The 11,564-nt window shown below is 32.8% G+C and overlaps 1 protein-coding gene across 1 annotated transcript; it reads right to left on the bottom strand.

Annotated features, from left to right (window-relative positions):
* Positions 1-5,257: 5,257 nt before the first annotated feature.
* LOC107454923 (speckle-type POZ protein) lies at positions 5,258-6,352 on the bottom strand. The gene has a single exon (XM_016072266.2). The coding sequence runs from the start codon at positions 6,350-6,352 to the stop codon at positions 5,258-5,260; it is 1,095 nt and encodes a 364-aa protein (XP_015927752.2).
* Between the last annotated feature and the right edge of the window lie 5,212 nt (positions 6,353-11,564).

The raw sequence follows: 11,564 nt of genomic DNA, 5'->3' as shown, positions 1-11,564 counted from the left end.
CGACGGGTAAATAACATTTCTCACATCGCCTAGATATTGTCTACAACGCAACGCTAAATACGAAAGCAATTATGCATGAAATATGATTATATAATATATTTACTTATTATGATTCCGCTTTATTACCACTAGTTGAAAATAATTACTTAGTGCAGTTCGTAAGTTTATAGTATATTTTCCTTTCTTTAATTGAAAGGCCTAATTTTTTAGACGGATTCACTGATAATAATGACAGAACGTGTGAGTGTCTAGTGCTAAATTTATTTATTTATTATTTATTTAACTCAGTTTTAACTGTCAGTGCTAGGTATTCCCCCTATGCTGATGTCTTTCCTAATCAGATATTAAAAACAGCCAAATTAGCAGATAAAAATAAAATTTAAGCTTAAAAAAAACTGATTCATAAAATTAAGGATATAATTTTTCTATTCAGTATCATTTTTTGCCTTTTTTGAAAATAAAAAAAAGATAGCATTTCCATTTTTTATCTCTTATGTTTGGTCAAATCATGCTATCATAACTTGCTTGAAGAGCATTTGTCATATTCATTGTATATAATGCCAAGAGAAACGTATGCAATAAATCTCCGATTTCGTACTTTGCATAAAAATGACTGAGATTGTAAACGATGCCGGCATTTCTTACATTTCTAGTTTCCGGAAACATAATTAATAAAATGAAAAATATCGCATTGTGTATAAACTTTAGTACATTTATTTGTCGTCTTTAGCCAGTAGATGGAAGCACTAAGTATATCTGATTATAGTGCGAAAAATATTATCTTCACACACTTTAAACTTAATAGCACTAGATGGCAGCAGCATGAATTACTATTTCATAAATAGTAGACTAGATGGCAGCACTAAAATTATCAGACGTAAAGTTGAGCACAACTTTTTTTTTTATTTTACTCAATTAATAAATCAGTTTCTAAAGTAACCATTTAAAAATTGAGTAAAATTATTTCTGAATGATCAATAAAAATGTATACGGTCATTCCGAAAAAATGATTGGTATTTCTTTTTCATAGCAACGTAATCTCAAAACTTTAACCTTCGAAATTTAATTACAAAATCCGTGTTGTAAAAAATATGGAGCATAAAGTGTTTTACATTAAGAACTGAGATTTTCTGCTAAAATTAAAATTTTTTTGTAGATTAACACTTTTAAAACTTATTACACTTGCACTTGGAAGATTTATCACATGTCTAAGAATAACCTAGCAGCGAACTTTGATTTTACCTAATTTCACCTTTTACAGTTTTTATTTTTCAAGTAAAAACAATTCTCGAACTTTTTTCAAAATTTTTCACAAAGTTCATTTTATTTGCTCGTGCATAAGGCCAAAAATATGTGTTACTTTTTGCAGAGTCGTTGACTCGATGACCACAATAAATGCAACTAATTTCACAACCAATAATAACATTATTTACGTAATTTGTTTACCAATTAAGTTAAGATTGTTGACAGGATACCTAAATATTTCATATAAATTATACTAGATGGCAGCACGAAAAAATTAAAGTCTCTCCTCCAAAACGTTTCATTATATATTGATAATATAGATCGCAGCACAACAAAAAGTTCTGTTTTCGTTCCCTCAATTTCTGTTTTTGGTTGATCTATCATACATAATCCTTTTCCTAAGGGTAAAGTTAGTTTGAGCATTGAAAAAATAAAAACATCTACAATGCTTTAAACTAGATGCTCCTTAGCTTCTTTAAAGTTGACACTACGTTTTTTTCTACATATTATTAGAACTTTTCAGATCGTTCTATAATTTTTTCCCTATCTCTACATTAAGTTAAATGCATACCTTGTTTAAAAAACGCGTGCCAGACTGCTTTTAGAGTGCAATGCTTCTCCCGAAACATTGCTATAACGTTAGTTATCTTACTAACTTCAACAAATAAAATGCGTCCATCGTCAGAACTCGATAAACCAACTAGAATTTTCCGGAAAGGTTTCAAATGCTTTTATTTTTATAATATTTTCATTTTTAAGTTCAAATTTCATCTGATTCAAATCGTAAATATTAAAGCTTAAACTTCAACAACTGTTCAATATAGGAAAATAGCTTAGAAGCGGAAAAAAAAGCAGTTAAGAAGCTCACAATAGTAAAAAATTTGGAAATGAAATCTCTGGATTGCCTTACAAGTGACAAATATTAAAAGACAAATATTAAAAATACAAAAATAGGCAAAATTTTATTATGAATTATGCGTTTGAATACTTATGCATAACGCGCTTATATCCACAAAAAATCATTTAAATGCAGTATGAGAAGAAAAAAAATACTTCAGTCTTTGCTCAAAATATGTGAAATAAAAGTGTTTGGCGAGATAAAATCAAATGTAGTTTAGTTATGTAATATTTATTTTAATAATATAATACGTTATATAATACTGTAGTCCTTTCGCAATAATATATGTGTCAGGAGCCGCGATGGCCGGCAGATCCGAATTCTGCACCCAGCATGACCAATCTCTGTGATAAATGAATAATAGGTAAAAATCCACTTGTAACACCACACTAGGATTTCACGGTTTTTTTCTCCATAGAACCGAAATGAGAGTAAGTTCCATAAATAATTTTAAAAATTATTTTTAATAAAACCTATAAAAAAAGCCAGTTAGTCTCAATGTTTGATCCAGTAGTTGCTATTTTTCTAGATTGGTTTCAAAATACAAGGCTACGAAGCTTAATTTAAACCTATATGCGGGTCGGCTCTCAAATGCCAGATAAAACTAAATGCACGAAAAGCAGTAGAAGCTATTTTCTAAGTTGTTAAATGTTTTCGTTTAATGCATTTTAAATAGGTCCCGAGAATGACAATACTTTATGCATCGCGGAATACGTACCGAGGAAACTGGTTTTTAGTATGAAGTTTATGATACCTTAAAAAAATTTTCGAATGAAAATTCTAATGATTCAGACAGTTTAAATATTCCAATACTGAAAGAATTCTCTATCAATAATATTGAATTTTTTAACTTACCAAACTTATAACTTCTAAAACTTATTAAACTTATAACAGAATCATAAATAAGAGGGAAAAATAGATAGAAAATATAAATAAAAATGGTAAAACCGTGATATTAATAAAAACTTACATTATTGATAAATACCAAAACACAAAAAGAAGCTAAAAATTATATAAGTAAGTCAATTAAAATTGTTCATTTAATTGAAGTTTAGCCAAATTATACAAACTAAATACGACCGAAATTAACTAATATAAAACAAAATTATTAAAATTCGCAATATATTTTATACCTAATTACAAGGAAAAAAAGAAAACTATTTAATACAAAGGAAACTTATTAATTTGATTAAATAAGAACAACCATTGAAGATTACCGAACGGAAACGATATTTAAAAGAAGCACTAACATAAATATTAAAACCTGGGACAAGGCAGGATATAAATATATCAACGGAATTAAAAAACCTTTACCTTAAAATTCCGGAATAGAAAAAACTAATTTATTGAGTATGAAGTTTATGGTAAAGGGAAGAAGAAAAAAAATTTTATTGCGAAAAGAGAAAGTTGTAAGCTGCTTCTTAAAATAATCGTCTGCTTTTAGCGATAACTAATTATATGTTTATATTAATAAACAGCATTCAGCTTTTATTTCTTTATAAAAGCAGACGATTTTTAACTAGAGCAGGTGTGATTCCACATCAGACAATTAATGTATTATCCGAATTAATATATTATCCGAAATTATAAAATAATAATCTGTCAGAGTATATCAACGATAACGAAAATTGAGAACCAAGAGTAGATTTTCAAAAGAAGCAAAAAAAATAGACACTTTTAAGGCTGAAATTTCAAGTTCATTAACTGGAACAAATGAATCTTGACTTTACACCTAATATCGGTCAATCGGGGAAAAAAAAAATCCTGATTTTTTTTAATTCTTTTTTTAATCCTGTGTGCAAACGCAGATTACGGTATTGAAAACCGAAAAGTGAAATGCCGCAATTTAATAGCGTATCAAATTTCCTGACAATTTCCAGTTTTGGGATAAAATTAAGTTTTTCTCCCGATATTTTTGGTGCTTACGAAACCTGAATTTACTAATAATCCACCAAAATTTCTTTTTCCAGTCATTTCATATCTTTTGAAAAATAAATCATTTTGTTGATAAAATGAAAAAGAAATTTTTTCAGATTGACCTACTGCAGTTTTCGAACTTTCAACTATACACACAAAAACAATTGACTGAAAACATTATCTTTGTTTGCTCCAAGATTAAATAATTTGATATAGGAATTACGGTTAATACACTATTACCAAAATTTAAAGTTAGTTTTGTTAAGATTTAATTGACGATATTTATTTTCATTTCCATATCTAGAAGCGAAATACTTTTTCAAACTCCAGTATAACCAAAATTTAAATTTTCTAGCATAATATTTTGATATTCATAACATTTTTTTTAAATTTGTATATTAATTTTAACATCATTTATCATATCAAATTTCCCTAGTACATAAATCTTTTAATTACAAATTTAATATCTTCATGCATACATTTTAAATTCTTTGGAATTTATTTTCCTTACTTGTATGTAACAATCTGTGCATTGAATTTTGAACTTAAAGAATTTTTTCTGTTTATGTATGATTTATACTTATGTTCAAAAAATTTAATTTCAAATTAATATAATGTACAGACTTTAGCCTCTTGGTGGACAAAGCCATTTAATTTTTCTGTAGGGAATTACGAAGTTTAAATAAAAAAAATTTCCTTTGTTTAATATACCAAACACATAAAATATAGCACAATTTTCTTTCACATTGCAGCACTATATTTTAGTAATCAAAATATTATTATTCATATTAGAATAGCAACCGGAAATGCAAAACTTATCGAATGTTTAAACAAAACATAGAAAACATTATAACAAACAGGATTTTAGCTTTAAAAATTAAAAATTAATTAAAATCTGAGAAAAATTATATAATTATACAATTAACTCAATAGGAAAAAATTACAACAGGTTCTGAAACTGTTCAACTTAGTTCAGGTTAATTGAAGTCCTAGAGCAAATCGAACCATAAAACTAACACAAAAACGAAACTTTTTCTGTTACAGAAAACTTTTAATGATCAAATTAAATATAAAACATGCATTAAAATTTATGTAATAATTTTATCACTACATCACTTAAAAAACATTTGCAAAATATTTAGATTTTATTTGATTAAAAAATCCTTTGTGTTAAAAAGTAACATCTTACGGAAAACACTAAAATACTTTTTTTCTTTCGGAAATGATACTTAATGAAACTGCTGTCAAAACGTACGAACCTAAACTCGGATTCTTATCGATTAAACTGTACCATCCGGGTGATCCTTCCACCAATTCAAATTTTTCACATATAAATTGAACAGCTTTTTCTTTCAATAGCTCATCACTATGCAAATCGGCATACAGCAATATGGATGAAACTGTTTTATCCGAAATATATGATTGGAGAGTGTTGCTGCAAGTTTGGAAAAGCGTGGTAACTTGATATTTGTCCGCAGTTGAATAGAGAGACAAGACAGTATCCAGTTCATTGTTCTCCATGATTCCTGTATAGAGATACAGTAAAAAATAATCAAATATGCGTTTCTCGATATCGGTAATCTTGACGGTATTCAATTTGCTTTCTAACATATCGTGCTCGAACATCTTTTTAAACACTGGTGACCTGGTGGAGAGGACATTCTTATGGGAGTAGATTTTCTCGCTTCCAAAAACGAATACGACATCCGAAAATAAATTGTTCTTATACAACTCCCTAAAGTCATATAGCAGTTCAGTTACATTCATAGTGGCGTTTAAGTCCTTTTCAGTTTTTGTTTTCGGACAACAATCTTCAATTATGACATTACCTCTGATTGTGAGTTTGTCATCAGGCAATGAAAACCAAACTTCTCTTACACCAGCAAGTCGAGCGATTCTTCCGGGTCTTTTGACATAATCACAATAGAATTCCGGGTGTGTTTGGGAGAAAACTCTTTCAAACGACTCCTTGTAATAAATAAGTTCACTCGAATTAAGAACTTCAAAAAAGAAAGAAGCCTTGACTTCACACTTGTTTGAATCGGTCCTTTTCAAACCAACTCTCATTTTTCCTTCTGATAGAACTGTTCTGTAATCCGTGTTACTACGACGTATTCGAGGTGCGGTTTCTACAATAACTCGCCATGCTGTTTTACAGGCTTGCGATGTGACTAATTGTGAAGAAGTCACATTTTTAACACTCGAAAACTTATCTACTTTTAGTTCAAATCCAAAGCAATCATTCGAGCAGTATTTACTCGTGACATTTAATACTGTATACTTGGAACACATGGTAATCAAATTCTAAACGGCAACAAATAAAACCAAGAAAAATATAAGTTTGCAATACTTGTCCCAACTGCTTTATTGAAATTACATACATTGGCAGGCTTGTGTGCTCAATTTAGGCTTATAAGCCTTTGTCAAGTAGAAAGACAGGTAGAACAATTGTTGTTGTAGTTCATTTGCGTCGCACTAGAGCTGCGCAATGGGCTATTGACGACGGTCTGGGAAGCATCTCTGAGGATGATCCGAGGACATGCCATCACAATTTTGATCCTCTGAAAAGGGGGTGGCACTCCCGCTTCGGTAGCTCGACGACCTACGCGCAAAGTCGAGCACTTTACTGTCGAACAGTTTAACGAGGACCCATACCGCACATCCTCGGTCCCTACGCAGATTGATCCAAGTGGTCCCCCACCCGCACACTGACCGCAACCAATGATGCTTGACTTCGGTGATCTGCTGAGAACCGTGTCTTAACGATCAGTCCATTGCGGGACGATAGAACAATTCAGAGAAGGACATCACGAAGAATGCATCCAGGGTTACGGCGGGATTCGAACCCGCTACCTCCACACTTTGCACAGCGGTTTGGCTGGCAATACCGCTCGGCCAGGGAGGCCCCCTTGTCCCAATTGTCTTGCAAGGATTGTATTTATCCCTTGATACAACAAAGCTAAAGGCTATGGTAGCTCAGTGGTTAGTGAGTCAGACTCCGAGCCGGAGGGACTGGGATTCAATCCTCGACTCTGTTGAGAATACAAACGATATACGTGTATATAAAATCTGTGTATTTGAAAATTTCCCTGGTAGGTAACTGAGAAGTACCACGGGCACAGTGATCTAATCCGTGTAGTACAGTCGAGACAAGTATTGCAAACTGATAATTTGTGTCTGGAGAAAATTTTCTTTCCGTTCTGATCTATGTCTAAATTGAGGAAGTGGCCTCCCAAATAGTGATATCTTCAACGTAGTGTCATCCTACAGGGATGTCAAGAATTACCTACCTTCCGACCTTCATACGACGTTATAGAAACGTTGATAATAGTAATTTTATCAATATTTTAAATATTTCTAGCTAAAAATTAAAATACAGTGAAACGGTCAAAATTTTAAAGAATAATCAAATACAATTCACAATTATTACAAACTTAGGGAGGATTCCTACTGAATGTAATTTAATCGTTCTACTTGAAATACAACAATCTAGGTCTCGATTTCTAAATGTATACTTCATATAAATTTTTATTTTGATGAAAAAATGACAAAAAATATTGTCATAGCAGCGTTGTAAAATATTTTGTATTAAAATGAAATATTTGTTTCCTAAACGTTCAAACTCGTTTATTTATAACAAAAAGAGAAGAAAGGAATATCTCCAGTTTTCTTTTAAGATGAAAACCAATTAAACTTTTCAGTCTTTTTTCGAGCGGCATCGTCAGAACAGCGAGCTCAAAAAGCTCCGTGCCGTGGAATGAGAAAAAGAAGGTCACAGCTTCGTCTTCCGAAATTATCGAAAAACCTTACTGTGCTTACAAGTGTATAACACGCACAGAGCCCAATTTGAAAGTAGCAAACTGTCAAGTTCCCACTGGGCGAAATTGTGAAGTAAATACCGATGAGTTTTTAAAACTGAACACAGCTCAAAACGTGTGTTTTTGATGATGGACAGAGCTCAAAATGAGTGTATACAAAAATGATCATAGCTATTTAAGAAAATGAACATTACATTTCATTCCATTTTTCAGACTTCTTTGAGTATTTAATCACTGTTCCCAGCAGATCACCGAAGTCAAACATCACTGGCTACGGTCAGTGTGCGGGTAGGTGACCACTTGGATCACTCTGCGTAGGGACCGAGGGTGGGCGGTTTGGGTCATCGTTAAACTGTACTACCGTAAAGTGCTCGACTTCTCGTGCAGATCGTCGAGCTACCGAAGCACGGGTGTCATCCCCTCTGCAGAGGATCAAAATTGCGATGGCATGTCCTCCGATCATCCTTAGGGGTGTTTCCCAGATCGTCGCCAACAGCCCATCGTGCAGCTCTAGTGCGAGACTTTCCTTAGAAGTAGAATATTTAAAGGTTAAAAAATTTTTTTACAAGGTTGCCACTGGTGCGAATAAATATATAATATTGATTTGCATTATAATATTGATTGCATTGTAATATTGATATATAATATTGATTGTAATAAATATATAATTTAGTAGGGTTACATTTAGTTTGAAATTTAACTTTAAATATTTTAGAATTGAAACAATAAAATTTAATTATCTATAACAAGATTTCTTCAACAAATTATTAAACATATTTAACTTACTGATTGAAATCAACAGAAGCAAGATTTTTTACAAAATAGTTAAACAAAGGTCAAATTTTTTTGCTGCATTCTAAATATTATACCGAAATAAATCAACACATTATTCATAAATTTACAGTCTTGTGAGGGGGCCACCCTGGCTATGTGGTCTCGCCATTTCGGCAAGGGCTCTGCAGTGCGGACGTAGCGGGTTCGAATTCCATCATAAACCTAGATATAGTATCTTTGTAATGTATTTTTCTTACTTGTACTATATCTGCTCTTCAAATTGACAAAGGATATGTATGTGTCGCTTATATATGCATATGTATGTGTAACAATAAATATATAAATACACTGCCCCGTGGGTACCTGCTTAGCTTAGCGGTATCGCTCGCTGTGGAGATAGTGGGTTCGAATTCCGCTCTTACCTTGGATGTATCTTTTTGCTGTCCTACTCCGTATTGTGCACACTGTCCGTCTACTTGATAAAGGTTTATAAGCCTGATCACACAAGACTGCAAACGTATGCTGTATCAATGAACCACTGCCGGGCAAAAATTAAAAACAGCGTTAGTCTACGCGATAGATTTTGAGAAAATCAGCTGAGCAGCTATTTTCCGTCCCTTGCTGATGCTGAAATAGAATTACAGAAAACTGATAAGAAAATTAACTATGGAATAAAAATTTTGCAATAAGTAGTTTATCATACAAAAATATAAAATATATTAAAAATATTTAAATTGTGAGTTTTTTTTTTTGTCTTTTTTAATTTTTCTATTGCACCTAAGTACAAGCCTGAGTGCACAATTCAAATCAAAGCTCTTTGTCCATTAAAGGACAAGGCACTAAAGGTAGACATCAGATTGAAAAAATGAAATACGCATCCACAGTTACAATCGGAATCCAACCCCTTAAAATGTGTTGATGGACTGATCGTAAAGACAAAAATTCCCAGTAGAACACCGAAGTCAACCATCACTGGCTGCTGTCAGTAAACGGGTGGGTAACCACTTAGATCAGCCTGCGTAGAGGCCTAGGGTGCGCCGTATCGGTCTTCGTTAAACTGTTCTACCGTAAAGTGCTCGACTTCGCACACTGGTCGTCAGGCTACCAAAGCAGGGATGCCATCCCCTCTGCAGGGGATCAAAATTGCGATGACATGTCTTCGGATCATCCTCAGGGATGTTTCCACACGTCGTCGCCAATAGCCCATTGTGTTGTGCGACGTAAATAAAATACCTACCTACCATATTTATTGTTTATTAGAATTACATACATTTGTAGGCTTGTAAGCTCAATTTAGGCTTATAAGCCTTTGTCAAAAAGAAGGACAGATCGCACAATACAGAGAAGGACGGCACGAAGATACATCCAGGATAATAACGGAATTTGAGCCCGCTACCTCCAAGCTTTGCACAGCGTTTGGCAGGCGATACTGCTCGGCCAAGGAGGCCCCTACCTATTATATAAAGTGTTACAAATTAAACAGATACGAGCAACCGGAAGCAATTTCCTGCACACTTTTTTATTTATATAAAAGTGTATGTGTTGTTGTTGTAGTTAATTTACGTCGCACTAGAGCTGCACAATGGGCTATTGGCGACGGTCTGGGAAACATCCCTGAGGATGATCCGAAGACAAGCCATCACAATTTTGATCCTCTGCAGAGGGGAGGACCAATACCTCCTAGAAAGGAATCAAGCCTCACGACGGGTTACTATAGGCGATGATGACGTAGTAGAGTTAGGCCCAGAGGGAAACCAGTCAGGGTAGCTATTTTTACGAAAAACTCCGAATCTGATCAAACGAGCCATTGGCGATATTCTCAAGTATTATAACCTGTGTCGGCATTCAGCCAATTGGCGAATATTTTTGATTTGAATTTGTAAACAACCGTGTGTGTTCTGGTGTCAACGTTCTTCGTAAAATTTATATTTATTCAACAAATGTTGTAAATGTCAGCATTAATTTAATTCTTAGTGTTATGGATAATTGCCAATGAGTGCTGTGTACCAAACTGCAGAGGATTTTACAAAGTTGATGGTACAAAAGCATTAAATTTTGGATTTCCCAATACGTAAGAAATGGCTTGCCGCCATGCCAAGAGATTTTGAAGTTGCAAAGAATTCTAAAGTGAGTAATATTTGTTCTTATTTTTAAAAATTTAATTATGCTTCTTTATTATATTTTTACTAAGAGTAAATTATTTTAAATTGTGGATAAATTATTTATAATAATTAAGTTGTTCTTATCAATCATATCGCAAACTATTGTAATATATAGTTATTTTTATAGAGTTTTATTTTATAAAAATATTAATAATTTTAGTATTTTNTGGTGCCTAGACTGGAAGTTTAAAGTAAACGGCCAAAAATCGAAACTACTAATCATTCAACATAAAAGAAAAACGATCCTCCCTAAAAATCAAGTTGTACTCTTTAACGAAACGATACCCATAGTCAAAACAGCAAAATATCTTGGTCTGGTCATAAACAGCAAATTTAATTGGAAAGATCACGTCAAAACAGTTATCAACAAAGCACAAGCAGCCTGTCACAGATTACAAATCCTTCTTCAGAACCCCAAAATGGAACTCAGACTTAAACGTTTACTCTTCATCTCGATGATCCGTCCCATCCTAACTTATGCTTCTCCAGCTTGGTGCAACATCTCCACATCACTCCTTAAAAAACTCAAAATATGCCAGAATAAAATCCTCAGGAAAATAACAAAAGCAAGATGGTTTATCCGCAATAAAAAAATACATCGCGACCTCAACATAGATTTTTTAAATCATCATATTGCAAAGCTAAATTTCAGATTTTTTGAAAAGACTATAAATTGTGACACCGCAGGATTCAATAAAATTTTTACGTTTGAAAACTTAAGAGAAGACTTAAACCTCAGGCCAATGGCAG

Source organism: Parasteatoda tepidariorum, chromosome 1 (assembly GCF_043381705.1).
Source record: "Parasteatoda tepidariorum isolate YZ-2023 chromosome 1, CAS_Ptep_4.0, whole genome shotgun sequence".
Taxonomy (NCBI): domain Eukaryota; kingdom Metazoa; phylum Arthropoda; class Arachnida; order Araneae; family Theridiidae; genus Parasteatoda; species Parasteatoda tepidariorum.
The sequence above is the reverse complement of the archived record's forward strand: the minus strand, read 5'-3'. Positions and strand labels throughout refer to the sequence as shown.